At 46.1% G+C, this 20086-nt stretch overlaps 2 protein-coding genes across 2 annotated transcripts in view; one reads left to right on the top strand and one right to left on the bottom strand.

The window, feature by feature from the left end:
* The window catches only part of LOC134319220 (protein inscuteable homolog), a 29517-nt gene that overhangs the window by 6271 nt on the left and 3160 nt on the right, over positions 1-20086 (bottom strand). The window contains exons 2-3 of the mRNA XM_063000276.1: positions 9020-9123; positions 1732-2089 (exon numbers count right to left, since the gene is read on the bottom strand). Coding sequence (XP_062856346.1) covers positions 1732-2089; positions 9020-9075 — 414 coding nt within the window. The 5' untranslated portion in view covers positions 9076-9123. The remainder of the gene's footprint in view (positions 1-1731; positions 2090-9019; positions 9124-20086) is intronic.
* Positions 12952-20086, top strand: part of psma1 (proteasome 20S subunit alpha 1) — a 35928-nt gene continuing 28793 nt past the window's right edge. Inside the window, exon 1 of the mRNA XM_063000290.1 lies at positions 12952-12956. Within this exon, the coding sequence (XP_062856360.1) occupies positions 12954-12956 (3 nt within the window). The 5' untranslated portion in view covers positions 12952-12953. The remainder of the gene's footprint in view (positions 12957-20086) is intronic.

Below are 20086 nucleotides of genomic sequence, written 5' to 3'. Positions count from 1 at the left end.
GTGTTGGGGTTTGGTATTGGGTTGGTGTAGGGTGGTTATTGGGTGTCAGTCTTGAAGTATGGATGGCAAAGGGTGTTAGCATTGGTGTTTATTTGGTGTGTGGATTGGATGTTGGGGTTTGATGTTGGTGTTGGGTTGGGGTTTGGTGTTGGTGTAATGTTGGCGGATGGTGTTGGGTAGAGTAGGGTTTGGCTGTAGTGTTGGGTTGGGGTTTGGTGTTGGCGTAGGGTTTGGGTTTGGTGTTGGGTAGAGTAGGGGTTGGTGTAGTGTTGGGTTGGGGTTTGGTGTTGGGTAGAGTAGGGGTTGGTGTAGTGTTGGGTTGGGGTTTGGTGTTGGGTAGAGTAGGGGTTGGTGTAGTGTTGGGTTGGGGTTTGGTGTTGGGTAGAGTAGGGGTTGGTGTAGTGTAGGGTTGGGGTTTGGTGTTGGGTAGAGTAGGGGTTGGTGTAGTGTTGGGTTGGGGTTTGGTGTTGGGTAGAGTAGGGGTTGGTGTAGTGTAGGGTTTGGGTTTGGTGTTGGGTAGAGTAGGGGTTGGTGTAGTGTAGGGTTGGGGTTTGGTGTTGGGTAGAGTAGGGGTTGGTGTAGTGTTGGGTTGGGGTTTGGTGTTGGGTAGAGTAGGGGTTGGTGTAGTGTTGGGTTGGGGTTTGGTGTTGGGTAGAGTAGCGGTTGGTGTAGTGTAGGGTTGGGGTTTGGTGTTGGGTAGAGTAGGGGTTGGTGTAGTGTTGGGTTGGGGTTTGGTGTTGGGTAGAGTAGGGGTTGGTGTAGTGTTGGGTTGGGTTGGGGTTTGGTGTTGGGTAGAGTAGGGGTTGGTGTAGTGTTGGGTTGGGGTTTGGTGTTGGGTAGAGTAGGGGTTGGTGTAGTGTTGGGTTGGGGTTTGGTGTTGGGTAGAGTAGGGGTTGGTGTAGTGTTGGGTTGGGGTTTGGTGTTGGGTAGAGTAGGGGTTGGTGTAGTGTTGGGTTGGGGTTTGGTGTTGGGTAGAGTAGGGGTTGGTGTAGTGTAGGGTTGGGGTTTGGTGTTGGGTAGAGTAGGGGTTGGTGTAGTGTAGGGTTGGGGTTTGGTGTTGGGTAGAGTAGGGGTTGGTGTAGTGTTGGGTTGGGGTTTGGTGTTGGGTAGAGTAGGGGTTGGTGTAGTGTAGGGTTGGGGTTTGGTGTTGGGTAGAGTAGGGGTTGGTGTAGTGTTGGGTTGGGGTTTGGTGTTGGGTAGAGTAGGGGTTGGTGTAGTGTAGGGTTGGGGTTTGGTGTTGGGTAGAGTAGGGGTTGGTGTAGTGTTGGGTTGGGGTTTGGTGTTGGGTAGAGTAGGGGTTGGTGTAGTGTTGGGTTGGGTTGGGGTTTGGTGTTGGGTAGAGTAGGGGTTGGTGTAGTGTTGGGTTGGGGTTTGGTGTTGGGTAGAGTAGGGGTTGGTGTAGTGTTGGGTTGGGGTTTGGTGTTGGGTAGAGTAGGGGTTGGTGTAGTGTTGGGTTGGGGTTTGGTGTTGGGTAGAGTAGGGGTTGGTGTAGTGTTGGGTTGGGGTTTGGTGTTGGGTAGAGTAGGGGTTGGTGTAGTGTTGGGTTGCTGTTTGGTGTTGGGTAGAGTAGGGGTTGGTGTAGTGTTGGGTTGGGGTTTGGTGTTGGGTAGAGTAGGGGTTGGTGTAGTGTTGGGTTGGGGTTTGGTGTTGGGTTTTGTGTTGGGTCGGTGCAGTTTTGCAGTGTAATGAACATGTTAATAATAATGAACATGACTGCTGGGATTCTCGTACCTTGTGCAGTTGGCTGTTGTTGCCCCTCTGAGCTCCACACTCGTGCACCAGTGAGCGCACGTGACAGTTCGCCCTGACGGCGGCGCTGTGGACCCGCTGCCACCGACCCTTCTCTAACCGCTGGAACATTTTACCCAGCTCGGTGCTGACCACCAGCGCCCTCTTCAGGAGCGTCTGCAGGTTGTCGCGGGTCACGTGATCGCCGGCTGCGCCCGAACCGGGTACGATGAGTTCGCTCGGAGAATCTTCGTCCATCGCCAGCGGCTTGGACTGCAGCACACACATGCACTCCACCTCGGTCATGTGACGCAGGTCGTCCATCCACCGCTGCACCGAGTCCACCTGGATCACGTGCATCCTGGGGGGGGGGGGGGGGGTTAGGGTTAGGGGGGTACACACACACACACACACACACACATACACACACAGTTACACACACACACACACACATACATTTACATTTACATTTTCTGCATTTAGCAGACATAACACAATGAGCTGAACACGATGAATTGAGGGTTAAGGGCCTTGTTTAGGGACCCAACAGTGGCAATTTTGTGGTGGCGGGGCTTGAACCGGCAACCTTCTGTTTACTAGTCCAGTACCTTAACCACTGAGCTATCACTGTCCTAGCCATACACACACATACACACATACAGTGTATCACAAAAGTGAGTACACCCCTCACATTTCTGCAGATATTTAAGTATATCTTTTCATGGGACAACACTGACAAAATGACACTTTGACACAATGAAAAGTAGTCTGTGTGCAGCTTATATAACAGTGTAAATTTATTCTTCCCTCAAAATAACTCAATATACAGCCATTAATGTCTAAACCACCGGCAACAAAAGTGAGTACACCCCTTAGTGAAAGTTCCTGAAGTGTCAATATTTTGTGTGGCCACCATTATTTCCCAGAACTGCCTTAACTCTCCTGGGCATGGAGTTTACCAGAGCTTCACAGGTTGCCACTGGAATGCTTTTCCACTCCTTCCTGACGACATCACGGAGCTGGCGGATATTCGAGACTTTGCGCTCCTCCACCTTTCGCTTGAGGATGCCCCAAAGATATTCTATTGGGTTTAGGTCTGGAGACATGCTTGGCCAGTCCATCACCTTTACCCACAGCCTCTTCAATAAAGCAGTGGTCGTCTTAGAGGTGTGTTTGGGGTCATTATCATGCTGGAACACTGCCCTGCGACCCAGTTTCCGGAGGGAGGGGATCATGCTCTGCTTCAGTATTTCACAGTACATTTTGGAGTTCATGTGTCCCTCAATGAAATGTAACTCCCCAACACCTGCTGCACTCATGCAGCCCCAGACCATGGCATTCCCACCACCATGCTTGACTGTAGGCATGACACACTTATCTTTGTACTCCTCACCTGATTGCCGCCACACATGCTTGAGACCATCTGAACCAAACAAATTAATCTTGGTCTCATCAGACCATAGGACATGGTTCCAGTAATCCATGTCCTTTGTTGACATGTCTTCAGCAAACTGTTTGCGGGCTTTCTTGTGTAGAGACTTCAGAAGAGGCTTCCTTCTGGGGTGACAGCCATGCAGACCAATTTGATGTAGTGTGCGGCGTATGGTCTGAGCACTGACAGGCTGACCCCCCACCTTTTCAATCTCTGCAGCAATGCTGACAGCACTCCTGCGCCTATCTTTCAAAGACAGCAGTTGGATGTAACGCTGAGCACGTGCACTCAGCTTCTTTGGACAACCAACGTGAGGTCTGTTCTGAGTGGACCCTGCTCTTTTAAAACGCTGGATGATCTTGGCCACTGTGCTGCAGCTCAGTTTCAGGGTGTTGGCAATCTTCTTGTAGCCTTGGCCATCTTCATGTATCGCAACAATTCGTCTTTTAAGATCCTCAGAGAGTTCTTTGCCATGAGGTGCCATGTTGCCCTTTCAGTGACCAGTATGAGAGAGTGTGAGAGCTGTACTACTAAATTGAACACACCTGCTCCCTATGCACACCTGAGACCTAGTAACACTAACGAGTCACATGACATTTTGGAGGGAAAATGACAAGCAGTGCTCAATTTGGACATTTAGGGGTGTAGTCTCTTAGGGGTGTACTCACTTTTGTTGCCGGTGGTTTAGACATTAATGGCTGTATATTGAGTTATTTTGAGAGAAGAATAAATTTACACTGTTATATAAGCTGCACACAGACTACTTTTCATTGTGTCAAAGTGTCATTTTGTCAGTGTTGTCCCATGAAAAGATATACTTAAATATCTGCAGAAATGTGAGGGGTGTACTCACTTTTGTGATACACTGTACAGTACATGCATGCACACACACACAAACAGTATTTTGACCATATAAGGTAAGTCTGGTTACGCTTGCCTTTATACACCTGGATTCATTAGTAAGAAGGGGCGTCCACAAACTTTTGACCACATGTAACGGTCAGTCATTATACTGACCAGTTGTCAGGGTACAGGTGAGTCCTGACCCACTGTCCTGAGTAAACGTGAGTTCATACAGAGCCGTGTCGGTGACCCGAATAAAGCCCCCTAATACCCCCTAATACAGGCCTGAGCACCGGGAGGGGTGCGGATCGATACCCACGAGAGGATCAATCAGAAATAAAGCAGCGGATTTTAAAAGCACTCTGTGTTATTGATCGGGGTGAGGTTACCGCCCGAGGTCACCGCCAACACAAAGCCCTCTACCCACATCAGAGCGGGCGAGGGGAACACCTGATCTCCTCACTAATACTCACAGCTAATGAAGAGGATTTAGGAGAGGGACCCCCCAACCCCCCACCACACAGTTACACACACACACACACACACACACACACACACACATACGCAACCATATATGGAACAAATGTGCCTCATTCAGCTTTATTTTACATTTTATATTCATATTTATATATTTATATAAAAGGTTTCCCTCTTTTTTTGTACCGTGTGCTTTTTTTCTTTGTTATTATTATTATAATTATCACTATTGTTTATTTATTTATTTATTTAATATTTTTATTTATTTATTTTATTATTATTTTTCTTTTTTATTATTATTATTTATTTAATTGTTTTTTTATTTCTTTTCTTTTTTTATTATTATTATAATTCTTTCTTTTTATGCTGCTATAACAGTCTCCACTCCTCTAGGAAAGTTTCCCACAAGATTGTGGAAAGCTGTCTGTGGGAATTTGTGCACACTGTAATATAGTCACTCTTATATGATTGGTTTTATACTCCTGTTAGCAGGTGGGCGTATTGGATCAGTCAGATTTGTGTTTGCTAAATACTTGGTTCATTAGGTATCCAAACAACAGGCATTTCAGGTGATACAGGTGTTGGAGAACTTTGTTCTATTAAAAATAGAAATAATGTTTATTATTAATAATAATAATAATAATAATAATAATAATGATAAATACAATAATAATATAACAATAGTAATAATAATAATACATATAATAATAATAATAATAATGATACACATCAAGCACCGAATTCCCTCATCATCCCTAAATAAGCTCTCCGCGATTGAAGAGAAAAGTTTATTTAATTTTGCGTGTCATGTTGGTTTTCATAAATAATGGGACGTGGTGAGTGCGGCGCTGGGTCAGGATGCTAATGTGTGGCGGTGGCGGCTGGATGCTAAAGCAGTGAAGCGTATCGGTGGCGGCGGCGTGTGTGTGGAGCCTGATGGGATAATCAGGATAATAGACGAGGGGCTGAAATAGCTGCTCATTCAGCACAGAAACCACAAATATTTACACACAGACACGATGAGATGGACATCGTGACAACCCCCACCCCCCCACCCCCACCCCCAGGCCCCGCCCGCCTGCCTGCCTGCACACCCCCCCCCCCCCCCCAAAAAAAAAAACCCACTCTCTATTCACCGTGAGGACGAGCCGCCCTCGTTCCCTCTGTTTACCCAGACCGGGTCAGAACCGCGTTCCTCAGTCATTACAAACCATCACACTGAAGCACGTCACGCTAAACACACACACACACACACACACACACTCACACGCACACACACACTCACACGCACACACACACACACTCACACACAAAACCACACGGCATTCTGGGACAGAACAGTGGAAAATCTTTCTATTTGATTCATTCCACACTGATGAGGAACACAGCCGGAGCTTCACATGCTGTCAGATCTTCTCAGAATAAACTGCACCAGTGTTTTATGTTATAATAATATTTCTCTTCATCTACCCACATCTATAAGCACCGGATTAAAACAGCCAAAAGTATGTGGACGCATGATTATAAACCGGTTGGGCATTTTAAAACCACGGGTGTTAATATAAAGCCTCCCTGTTGTTGTAGAATTGTTGACTTTAGTTTAGTGATTAATAAAAATACATTTTAGATCTTAGATCTTGGTCGATGAAGCTTTATTTCTGCTATAGGAAAGCGGCCTCTGCTGTCCGGTCAAGGCAACTGTACGAGAGATGGATGATTTACAGAATGAATAGCGTGTTTCTCTGTACATGGTACGGCTCTCTGTAAGACTCCACCACTGGTAGGTAAAAAGATGTGGCTGGCAACTTCACACATGTCAGAGGGAGAGCGACATGCATGTACCATCTCAGGAATGGTACTAGTGGCAAGACAATTGCAGGAGGGAAACTGGCGACTGTTAGACTGTGGAGAAAAATGTGGGGAAATGTAAATAAAATAAAATAAATAAAATAATAAAATAACATATATAAATAAATAAACAAATAAATTAATTAATTAAATAAATAAATAAATAAATAAATAAAATTAAATACATAAATAAATACAGCAATAAAATATGTAAATAATAAAATAAAATAAGCTAATAAAAATTAAATAAGAAAAATAAATAAAAAGTAAATGAATAAATAAAATAAGTAAGTAAATAAAAAATAAAATGAGTAAATTAATACATGAATAAAAACCCCACCAACCCATCGTCGTCCCCTCCTCCTCCTCACCTGTCGGTTCTGATTTCACCTGAATATCAGGTGCACCTGTTTCCGAACGCACCAATCAGATCAGGTTATAAATAGAGTCGGGTGTTTATTCAGCCTCGTCTCATTGTTCCCTCGTCTATTCATCTCTGTTCGGAGGATTGTGTGTTCGTCTCTTTTATTAAACCCCGTACCTGTACCTGTATCTGTACCTGTTCCTGTACCTGTATCTGTACCTAGAATAGAATGTGTGTAACGTGAACACACACACACACACACACACACACACACACCTATCCAAGCCTTCTGAGTCACAATCACATCATGCACCTACAGAGCAGAACATTCCAGCTTCTGTTTATTGTTTTTACTTTATTACATTTAGATATATCCAATCCCCCGGGCGCTCAGGTGTAGCAGTGGTAAAGTACACCAGCACCCTACATGCTGGTAGGCACACTCCTGTAGTCAGTGCGCTCTGAGTGCAGGTCCCGGGCCCGGACAGATACAGGAGGGTCGTGTACAGTAACATCTGGATCCTGTTCTGTAGATAATGAGAGAATCTCAGTAAACAGACGAACAGCTGCTCAAACCGCAGCGCTGATCACCAGCGGCCGCGACGCTACGCTCCAGGACACACGCCGCCGCCGCGTCGAGAGGCCGTCTGTACCGACGCGTGCCCACCCGCCACACCCCAAACTCCACCTGTTACCCAGTCATGCGGCGAGACACGAGGACCGGCGGGAGGATTCGGCACCACCCACACTCCATCACACGCCATGACAAAGCTTTCAGAGCGCACGCAGCATTCAGTGTGTGTGTGTGTGTGTGTGTGTTTTTAAGTGTGTGTGTGTTTAAATGTGTGTGTGTGTGTTTAAGAGCGTGTGTTTAAGTGTGTGTGTAGATGTTGTGTGTCATTTTGGGTGCGCATGTGTCGGTGTGTGTGTGTGGTGGGTGTGTGGGTGTGTACGAGTGTGTGTGTCATTGTGGGTGAGGCTGTGAGTGTGTGTAATTATGTGTGTTTGTGTGGGTGTGCATGTGTCAGTGTGTGTGGTGGATGTGTACGGGTGTGAGTGTGTGTCATTGTGGGTGTGTGTGTGTGTGAGTGTGTAATTATGTAAGTGCATGTATGAGTGTGTGTGTCAGTGTGTCTGTCTGTGTGAGTGTGTGTGTGTGTGTGTGTCTGAGGTCAGATCCACACCATCTTGCTCCAGTGAGAAGAAGCAGAAGCAGGAATGTGTGTGTGTGTGCGTGTGTGTGTGTGTGTGTGTGTGTGTGTGTGATGTTCTATAAAAAGCTGCTGAGATGGAGTGTGTGGAATGAACCGCTTAACATCTGAACTCCAGATGTTTCACTCACACACACACACACACACACACACACACACACACACACACACACACACAGGTGGCCTGGATTTAATCATTTCTTCTACTCTCTGTATTTGAGGAGTTTGTCACGTTCTCCTTACACCAGTGTAAGTTCCCTCCCCTCTGTTTTGGAAACCCAGGCTGCACGACCCGTTATTACTCTGATTATTTGAGGCGTGATCAGAAATAAACGTGTTTTGTTGAACTGTGTGTGTGTGTGTGTGTGTGTGAGTGAGTGTGTGTGTGTGTGTGTGTGTGTGTGTGTGTGTGTGTGTGATGGTTTCTCATAAGAACTGGAGCAGATAATCAGACAGGAAATCTCTGCCCGCTCATCTGAGCGCTGCGTACTCGACCGGCTGGCGAGCGATGAGGGGAACCAAGCGCCACCATCACCGAATGAACCACTGTGTGTGTGTGTGTGTGTGTGTGTGTGTGTCTGTGTGTGTGTGTGTGTGTGTGTGTGTGTGTGTGACCGGGTGACTCTCAGCACTGGAGAGGCAAAACATCATCATCAACATCATCACGACGACACCCATCATCCTCCATCAGAGCTCGTTACACCCCCCCCCCACACACACACACACAGCACCGCACCCACCACCCCAATACCATCCAACAGTACAGCTCACTGACCACCGGCACCACCCACACCCCACACCCCACACCCCACACCAAGAGCTTCAGCACATATTTATACACACCAGCAGCAGCAGGATAAATGCTCTCATACACGGTTCCTTCTGTTCCATCATCTCAGAAACATAAAGAACCCAAAATCATCAAGAGAAACACAAAGATTTAGTTTAGTGACCCATCAAGAGTGGCCACCTCCATAACACCGAAAACAAGGAGGAACATCTGAGCCCAAAAACAAGGAGGAACGTCAGACCCCAAAAACCACGTATTATATTTATAATTATATATTTATATTATATTTATTTTTATATGTGATGGTGGGTGGCTTCCTGACTGACCTCTTGGGTGTGGTGAAGGGGGTGCTGTTAGCTCTGGAGGTTTTTGGTGTCTCCATCCTCACCTTCTCTCCTACACTGCTGCATAGCTGAGAGAACGTCTACAACTGTGGAGAGAAAAATATATGATTAAAAAACCATTTTATTACATAATCTACCAACACACCTACTGACGGATCAGTAACAACCTGCTGCAGAGGCGCTACAGAGCTGAACTCATCAGATTACTGGAGCTTAAACACCTCTGAGATGAATCGGAATGTTGATTGAGTGCCAGACCTTCTCATCCAACATTAGTGTCTGACCTGGCAAATGTTCTGTCGACTAAATGAGCACAAATTCCCACAGACACACTCCAAAACCTTGAAAAGCATTCAGAGGGAGGTTGAGACTGTTACAGTGGTAAAGCGAGCTGAAACCTCATGTGAACGGTTCTGGAACAGGATGTTTACTGAAGCTTATGACCAGGTGTCCACATACTTTTGAGCACATAGTGCTTATAATGTTTATTATTATTATTTAATTATTTTATTTGTGTGTGAGTGAGTAAGTGAGTGGTTGAGTGGGTGAATGAGTGAGTTAGAGTGAGTAAGATAGTTAATGAGTGATTTAGTGAGTGAGTTAGTGAATGAGTGAGTTAGTGAATGAGTGAGTTAGTGAGTAAGTTAGCGAGTGAGTGAGTTATTGAATGAGTGAGTTAGTGAGTAAGTTAGCGAGTAAGTGAGTTATTGAATGAGTGAGTTAGCGAGTTAGTGAGTGAGTTAGTGAATGAGTGAGTTAGTGAATGAGTGAGTTAGTGAGTGAGTTAGTGAATGAGTGAGTTATTGAATGAGTGAGTTAGTGAGTTAGTGAATGAGTGAGTTAGTGAATGAGTGAGTTAGTGAATGAGTGAGTTAGTGAGTTAGTGAATGAGTGAGTTAGTGAATGAGTGAGTTAGTGAATGAGTTAGTGAATGAGTGAGTTAGTGAGTGAGTTAGTGAATGAGTGAGTTAGTGAATGAGTTAGTGAGTGAGTGAGTTAGTGAATGAGTTAGTGAATGAGTGAGTTAGTGAATGAGTGAGTAACTGACGTTATACAAAGAACAAATTTAAAGTGGAATTTAACGTGTCTGTAAATAAATAATTAAACTTTTTAATAAACTTTCACTCTGATTTTTTTCCTTTGATGTTGATGAACTGACCACGTCTTAAATGGAAAATAAAGAAAGCGTGGAAGGGAACCAGGCGCGTCTCAGAACCCTCCCCGACTCCAGAGGAAAGGAAAAGAAATTCAGAACAGACGGCAGGAAGAATTCAGAAGCGATTTAACGGAGCTAAAAATACCGGCCGCGTTTATCCGCCAGCACACGGAACGTTTTCATCTCCAACAGAAACAGACAGAGAGAAACAGGAACAGTTAACGTCGCCAGGGTTCGCCAAGGATAATACCAGCGGTTCTGAGAGGAGAGGGGGGCGAAGTCTCATCCAAAACATCCAACCGCACCACCATCAGCCCCCTTATTCAAATAGTTTCATTATAAACGCTGATCTGAGTGTCGTGGACCATCACACCGTCACACTGTCACACCGTCACACTGTCACACCGTCACACCGTCACACCACCACACCATCCACCATCACACTGTCACACCGTCACACTGTCACACCGTCACACCACCACACCACCACCATCACATTGTCACACCGTCACACTGTCACACCATCACATCAACACACCACCACATCATCCACCATCACACTGTCACACCGTCACACTGTCACACCATCACACCACCACACCACCACCATCACATTGTCACACCGTCACACTGTCACACCATCACATCAACACACCACCACACCACCCACCATCACACTGTCACACCGTCACATCAACACACCACCACACCATCTACCATCACACTGTCACACCGTCACACCACCACACCATCCACCATCACACTGTCACACCGTCACATCAACACACCACCACACCATCTACCATCACACTGTCACACCGTCACACCACCACACCATCCACCATCACACTGTCACACCGTCACACCACCACACCATCCACCATCACACCGTCACACCACCACACCACCACACCACACCATCCACCATCACACTGTCACACTGTCACACTGTCACACCGTCACACCGTCACACCATCCACCATCACACTGTCACACCGTCACACTGTCACACCGTCACACCACCACACCATCCACCATCACACCGTCACACGTCACACCGTCACACTGTCACACCGTCACACCACCACACCACCACACCATCCACCATCACACTGTCACACCGTCACACCACCACACCATCCACCATCACACCGTCACACCACCACACCACCACACCACACCATCCACCATCACACTGTCACACTGTCACACTGTCACACCGTCACACCGTCACACCATCCACCATCACACTGTCACACCGTCACACTGTCACACCGTCACACCACCACACCATCCACCATCACACCGTCACACGTCACACCGTCACACTGTCACACCGTCACACCACCACACCACCACACCATCCACCATCACACTGTCACACCATCACACTGTCACACCATCACACCACCACACCACCACCATCACACTGTCACACTGTCACACCGTCACACTGTCACACCATCACACTGTCACACCACCACACCACCACACCATCACACTGTCACACCATCACACTGTCACACCATCACACCACCACACCATCCACCATCACACTGTTACACCGTCACACTGTCACACCGTCACACTTGGCGCCCTCTAGTGCCTGCAGCAGACAAAATCAGCCGCTAGTCTGCTGGGTGGGAAAAGACGGGACTAAAAAATAAAAGTGGGCGGGGTCTTCAGCGCTGTGTAAGGACCCTGGTTAGTAGCCTGAGGTGCCTGTACAGAAGTGGAGGAACGTGGAGATCAACGTGGAGAACGCGCCAATCCACCAAAGTACGGGGGGATAAGAAGAGGTCGGAGGGAGGGCGTGTCAGGAGGATATACCCTCCTCAGTACGCCATCGGGGTCTCGCGCAGAGGAAGAGGAACTGGCTACGACTAAACTGGAAGAAAAAGCAGAAATTAAATAGCATTTGCTCCTCACCAGATATAACGAGACCCTCATGGCCCAAAAAGTTCTGGTTTAGTTTGGATCTGTTTATAGATTCTGTTTCCCTCGAAGGTTTGGAGCGTCGTTGCTTCCCTCCCATCAAGCTCAGAGTCTCTTCTTGAACACTTATGAGTTCCAGGGAAGTTCTCTCTCAGCCACTGGAGAAATGTTTAGCCAGTCAGGAACTCCTGGGTAGATTCAGCACTATTCACAACCTTCCTCTGTTTGGAGATAATGGCTCTCGCTGTGGTTCTGTGGAGTCCTACATCTTTAGAAATGACCCAAACAGGTCCAACAAAAGGGCGTCACGCCACCTCCGGGGCAGCTCCTTCATCCACGGTGGTGCCCTCAAGAAGAATCGGAATATTCAGGGCAGGCCGCTGACTTTCAGCTTCTGATGCTGGTATTACATTTAAAGTTCAACATGCACCCCTCACCCCTCACCCCTCATCTCAAGATCTGCCCTGAAAGCTCCTCTCAGATGGAATAAATCATCCGCACGCCGCGACCGAGCCGTGAGAACTGAACCCAGCATGTACAGAAGCTCTCGACACCCTGGACAGAAATAAAAGCGCTGACAGCTTCTGATAGGATGAGTGTGTGATCACCTCCTGAACCTCATCATGGTTCAGCCGCCCCTCCACGGGAACACGGACGAGATTCAGGTAACAAATTCCTTCAGTCCGCGTCCGGCTCCTCACGTCCGGCACGTCTGTTATTATTTTATTATTTATTATTTATTACACGCCTGAATTCACCTTTTTTGCCGTTTCTTCCAATCTAGTTTCTTCAGATCTATAATCGCGAGTTGCTTGCACCACAGACATGACTGGCTACGTCTGAAAGGCGCTGGAGAACAGCCTGGACATTAGGAGGCGCTCATCAGTGCGCTCTCAGTGCTGGTCCTAAAATAAGGAGGGTTGTGTCAGGAAGTGCATCAGGTTCTGAGTTAGGTTTGGAGTTTTGGAGAAGCTTCTCACGAACTCTGTAGCGACTTCCTTCCCCCGCCGTGTGTGTGTGTGTGTGTGTGAGTGTGTGTGTGTGTGTGTGTGTGTGTGTGTGTGTGACACTGATTTGTTTATTTGCACCCGTCCGTAGGTGTGAGACGTCAGGATGACGGGTTTGACATGTTATTTTTCAGACGTACAGCTCACACTCAGACGAGGGCACGAGGACGGATTCGACTTTTCCTGCAGTACAGTTACACTGAACCACCAAAAGTATTCGGACGCCTGAGTGAGCTCGTCACACATTCTGTTCCAAAATCTCCACTTATAAACGTCATCACTTTTCTACATCGTCCCTTCTGATGCATTTTTCCAGCCTCAAAGCCGCTGATGCGCCGGTGCTTTCACATCATCATCACGGAAAAATCTTCTTCCCCTTAAAGCTTCTTTCAGCATCCAAACAGGTGTAAATCAGATGGAGCTAAATCAGGACTATAATCCGGAATCAGTCTCTCAGACACGAGCGATTACTACAGAACAGAACCAAACAGAACAGAACAGAACCAAACAGAACAGAACAGAACCAAATAGAACAAAACCAAACAGAACAGAACAGAACCAAATAGAACAGAACCAAATAGAACAGAACCAAACAGAACAGAACAGAACCAAATAGAACAGAACCAAACAGAACAGAACAGAACCAAATAGAACCGAACAGAACAGAACAGAACCAAATAGAACAGAACCAAACAGAACAGAACCAAACAGAACAGAACCAAACAGGTGTAAATCAGATGGAGCTAAATCAGGACTATAAGCGTCTCTCAGTCTCTCAGACACGAGCAATTACTACAGAACAGAACTAAACAGAGCAGAACCAAACAGAACAGAACAGAACAGAACCAGACAGAACAGAGCAGAACCAAACAGAACAGAACCAAACAGGTGGAGATCAGACGGAGCTAAATCTGGACTATAAGCATCTCTCAGACACGCCCGATTCCTCCTCCTCCCTCACTGCTTATAGCCACAATATAAACGTTCCTCTCCCTCTGCTGGAGACCCTGATGGTGTACTGAGGAGGGTATGTTCTCCTGACACGCCCTCCCACCGACCCCTTCTTATCCCCCCGTACTTCGGTGGATCGGTATGTGAGGTCGGTCTCACACACGGAGAGTCACGCGCTGATCTCCACGTTCCTCCATTTCTGTACAGGCACCTCGGCCTACTAACCAGGGTCCTTACACAGCGCTGAAGACCCCGCCCACTTTTATCGTTTTAGTCAAGTTTTTTCCCACCCAGTGGACTGTCTGCACTGCTGATCGTGACCGCTAGGGGGCGCCCAGCCGACCGGTGACAAAGCCGAGACTCTAACTCCACCTCCTCATCCATCCAGACTGAGGTACATCCACCACTGACTGATCCTGCTGACAGCTGAGAGAAGCCGGTGCAGCCAAACCGAGGCGGAAAGAGAAAAGACAAAATAAAGAGGCGTCCAGATACTTCTGATCATCCAGGTAAATATAAGATGAGTTTATTCCTGGTTACTCAGCGGCGCTGCTGAGTTCTGGATTCTGATTGGTCAGTAGGTGTGTTTGCTGCCCGTCTGTTCCTGAGAGGGAGATCAGGTAACTGATGGAGGTAAAGTTACATCACACACATACACACACACACATGCACACACACACACACACATACACACACACACACTCACACACACTCGCGCACACACACTCACACACACACACACACATACACACACACATACATACACACACACACACACTCACACACATACACACACACACACACTCACACACACACACACACATACATACACACACACATACACACACACACACATACATACACACACACACATACAGTGTATCACAAAAGTGAGTACACCCCTCACATTTCTGCAAATATTTCATTATATCTTTTCATGGGACAACACTATAGACATGAAACTTGGATATAACTTAGAGTAGTCAGTGTACAGCTTGTATAACAGTGTAGATTTACTGTCTTCTGAAAATAACTCAACACACAGCCATTAATGTCTAAATAGCTGCAACATAAGTGAGTACACCCCACAGTGAACATGTCCAAATTGTGCCCAAATGTGTCGTTGTCCCTCCCTGGTGTCATGTGTCAAGGTCCCAGGTGTAAATGGGGAGCAGGGCTGTTAAATTTGGTGTTTTGGGTACAATTCTCTCATACTGGCCACTGGATATTCAACATGGCACCTCATGGCAAAGAACTCTCTGAGGATGTGAGAAATAGAATTGTTGCTCTCCACAAAGATGGCCTGGGCTATAAGAAGATTGCTAACACCCTGAAACTGAGCTACAGCATGGTGGCCAAGGTCATACAGCGGTTTTCCAGGACAGGTTCCACTCGGAACAGGCTTCGCCAGGGTCGACCAAAGAAGTCGAGTCCACGTGTTCGGCATCATACCCAGAGGTTGGCTTTAAAAAATAGACACATGAGTGCTGCCAGCATCGCTGCAGAGGTTGAAGACGTGGGAGGTCAGCCTGTCAGTGCTCAGACCATACGCCGCACACTGCATCAACTCGGTCTGCATGGTCGTCATCCCAGAAGGAAGCTGACGCACAAGAAAGCCCGCAAACAGTTTGCTGAAGACAAGCAGTCCAAGAACATGGATTACTGGAATGCCCTGTGGTCTGACGAGACCAAGATAAACTTGTTTGGTTTAGATGGTGTCCAGCATGTGTGGCGGCACCCTGGTGAGAAGTACCAAGACAACTGTATCTTGCCTACAGTCAAGCATGGTGGTGGTAGCATCATGGTCTTGGGCTGCATGAGTGTTGCTGGCACTGGGGAGCTGCAGTTTATTGAGGGAAACATGAATTCCAACATGTACTGTGACATTCTGAAACAGAGCATGATCCCCTCCCTTCGAAAACTGAAGGTAAAGGTGATGGACTAAACCCAATTGAGCACCTGTGGCGCATCCTCAAGTGGAAGGTGGAGGAGTTCAAGGTGTCTAACATCCACCAGCTCCGTGATGTCATCATGGAGGAATGGAAGAGGATTCCAGTAGCAACCTGTGCAGCTCTGGTGAATTCCATGCCCAGGAGGGTTAAGGCAGTGCTGGATAATAATGGTGGTCACACAAAATATTGACACTTTGGGCACAATTTGGACATGTTCACTGTGGGGTGTACTCACTTATGTTGCAGCTATTTAGACATTAATGGCTGTGTGTTGAGTTATTTTCAGAAGACAGTAAATCTACACTGCTATACAAGTTGTACACTGACTACTCTAAGTTATATCCAAGTTTTATTTCTATAGTGTTGTCCCATGAAAAGATATAATAAAATATTTGCAGAAATGTGAGGGGTGTACTCACTTTTGTGATACACTGTACACACACACACTCACACACATACACACACACACACACACACACAAGAGAGCGGCTGTTTTGTTGTTGTTCTAGATGAAAGGATCACACAGGGGGTCAGTCTGTTTTAATATGGTGTGTTTTTAAAACGGGACGTCCGACAAGCTCACGCTCAGGTGTCCAAATACTTTAGACCACACAGTGTCCCACAGTCCTGATTAAAGCACTAAGATTTGGACATTTTTGGATCATAAGTCACTTTGAGGATCTCTGTTTCCTGTAAACAATCTTAGATAAGTATCGGTTCTTCTCCATAACGAGCAGGTCTGTGATCCTATCAGTTTGGGGAAGGACCTGGAGTATCTTCAGTGCTGCTGGCTGGTTAGATTAGACTGACATTACAACCTACACCAAATACAAACTATTATAAGTGCTAATAACGGGTCTCCTACCAGAGCTGCTGGACGGTGTCGGGGTTTGAAGACGTCTCAGTGGATGGAGGATGAAGGTGGATGAAGGATGATCAAGGAGGATGAAGGTGGATGAAGGATGATCAAGGATGATGAAGGTGGATGAAGGATGATCAAGGATGATGAAGATGATGAAGATGATGAAAATGGATGAAGGTGGATGGAGGTGGATGAAGATGAATAAAGGTGGTGGTGGTGCTGCGTCCTGCTGCTGCTGTGTAACACACACTGCCCCGCAGCACACACTCGCTCGGTGTGTGTTAAATAATGAAGCAGGTCGTTCCTCCACACACATACACACACACACACACACTGATCTCAGAGCTCCTCACCGTCAGCATTCTCATTATCTCTGAGAGAGCCGACACATCTCACACTGTTCCTACAGGAGCTTCAGGTCTGGATTCCTCTCACACGAGCTAAGAATCTTGTATGGTCAACACTGTGTGGTCACAAATATTCAGATGTCTGATGTCCTGTTCCAAAAACGAACTTTATTAGAACAGACCGACCCCCTGTGTGATCTTTTCAGCTCGATCCTCTAAGAAGCTTCTCAAGAGAAGTAGAAGTACATCTGTGGGGATTTGTGCCCGTTCATTCAGTATGGGTGGGCACTGATTCCTTTATTTCATGAGCTGTTGAGTGGGGCTGAGCTCAGGGTTCTGTGCAGGACACTGGAGCCTTTCTTCACATGTTTATAGATCTGGAACAGGACAGGGCCTTCCCTAAACTGTTACTGCAGAGTCAGAAGCAAATAATTACTTTTATATGACTGTATTACACCTGAAACCTGTTAATTTAACAATTAGAGGAGCGTCCTGATACTTTTGACCATAGTTGTGTGTGTGTGTATACAGTGTATCACAAAAGTGAGTACACCCCTCACATTTCTGCAGATATTTAAGTATATCTTTTTATGGGACAACACTGACAAAATGACACTTTGACACAATGAAAAGTAGTCTGTGTGCAGCTTATATAACAGTGTAAATTTATTCTTCCCTCAAAATAACTCAATATACAGCCATTAATGTCTAAACCACCGGCAACAAAAGTGAGTACACCCCTTAGTGAAAGTTCCTGAAGTGTCAATATTTTGTGTGGCCACCATTATTTCCCAGAACTGCCTTAACTCTCCTGGGCATGGAGTTTACCAGAGCTTCACAGGTTGCCACTGGAATGCTTTTCCACTCCTCCATGACGACATCACGGAGCCGGCGGATATTCGAGACTTTGCGTTCCTCTACCTTCCGCTTGAGGATGCCCCAAAGATGTTCTATTGGGTTTAGGTCTGGAAACATGCTTGGCCAGTCCATCACCTTTACCCTCAGCCTCTTCAATAAAGCAGTGGTCGTCTTAGAGGTGTGTTTGGGGTCATTATCATGCTGGAACACTGCCCTGCGACCCAGTTTCCGGAGGGAGGGGATCATGCTCTGCTTCAGTATTTCACAGTACATATTGGAGTTCATGTGTCCCTCAATGAAATGTAACTCCCCAACACCTGCTGCACTCATGCAGCCCCAGACCATGGCATTCCCACCACCATGCTTGACTGTAGGCATGACACACTTATCTTTGTACTCCTCACCTGATTGCCGCCACACATGCTTGAGACCATCTGAACCAAACAAATTAATCTTGGTCTCATCAAACCATAGGACATGGTTCCAGTAATCCATGTCCTTTGTTGACATGTCTTCAGCAAACTGTTTGCGGGCTTTCTTGTGTAGAGACTTCAGAAGAGGCTTCCTTCTGGGGTGACAGCCATGCAGACCAATTTGATGTAGTGTGCGGCGTATGGTCTGAGCACTGACAGGCTGACCCCCCACCTTTTCAATCTCTGCAGCAATGCTGACAGCACTCCTGCGCCTATCTTTCAAAGACAGCAGTTGGATGTGACGCTGAGCACGTGCACTCAGCTTCTTTGGACGACCGACGCGAGGTCTGTTCTGAGTGGACCCTGCTCTTTTAAAACGCTGGATGATCTTGGCCACTGTGCTGCAGCTCAGTTTCAGGGTGTTGGCAATCTTCTTGTAGCCTTGGCCATCTTCATGTAGCGCAACAATTCGTCTTTTAAGATCCTCAGAGAGTTCTTTGCCATGAGGTGCCATGTTGGAACTTTCAGTGACCAGTATCAGAGAGTGTGAGAGCTGTACTACTAAATTGAACACACCTGCTCCCTATGCACACCTGAGACCTAGTAACACTAACAAATCACATGACATTTTGGAGGGAAAATGACAAGCAGTGCTCAATTTGGACATTTAGGGGTGTAGTCTCTTAGGGGTGTACTCACTTTTGTTGCCGGTGGTTTAGACATTAATGGCTGTATATTGAGTTATTTTGAGGGAAGAATAAATTTACACTGTTATATAAGCTGCACACAGACTACTTTTCATTGTGTCAAAGTGTCATTTTGTCAGTGTTGTCCCATGAAAAGATATACTTAAATATCTGCAGAAATGTGAGGGGTGTACTCACTTTTGTGATACACTGTATATACATAAAGTGTGTGTGTGTATAAAGTGTGTGTATGTGTGTGTGTGTATAAAGTGTGTGTGTGTGTATAAAGTGTGTGTGTGTATAAAGTGTGTGTATGTGTGTGTGTGTATAAAGTGTATGTGTGTGTATAAAGTGTGTGTGTGTATAAAGTGTGTGTATGTGTGTGTGTGTATAAAGTGTATGTGTGTGTGTGTATAAAGTGTGTGTGTATATAAAGTTTGTGTATGTGTGTATAAAGTGTGTGTGTGTATAAAGTGTGTGTGTGTGTGTGTATAAAATGGGTGTGTATAAAGTGTGTGTGTGTATAAAGTGTGTGTATGTGTGTGTGTGTATAAAGTGTATGTGTGTGTGTGTATAAAGTGTGTGTGTATATAAAGTTTGTGTATGTGTGTATAAAGTGTGTGTGTGTATAAAGTGTGTGTGTGTGTGTATAAAATGGGTGTGTATAAAGTGTGTGTGTGTGTATAAAGTGTGTGTGTGTATAAAGTGTGTGTGTGTATAAAATGTGTGTGTATAAAGTGTGTGTGTGTGTATAAAGTGTGTGTGTGTATAAAGTGTGTGTATGTGTGTATAAAGTGTGTGTATGTGTGTATAAAGTGTGTGTATAAAGTGTATGTGTGTATAAAGTGTGTGTGTGTATATAAAGTGTGTGTGTGTGTGTGT

Source organism: Trichomycterus rosablanca, chromosome 8 (genome assembly GCF_030014385.1).
Source record: "Trichomycterus rosablanca isolate fTriRos1 chromosome 8, fTriRos1.hap1, whole genome shotgun sequence".
Lineage (NCBI taxonomy): Eukaryota > Metazoa > Chordata > Actinopteri > Siluriformes > Trichomycteridae > Trichomycterus > Trichomycterus rosablanca.
The sequence above is the reverse complement of the archived record's forward strand: the minus strand, read 5'-3'. Positions and strand labels throughout refer to the sequence as shown.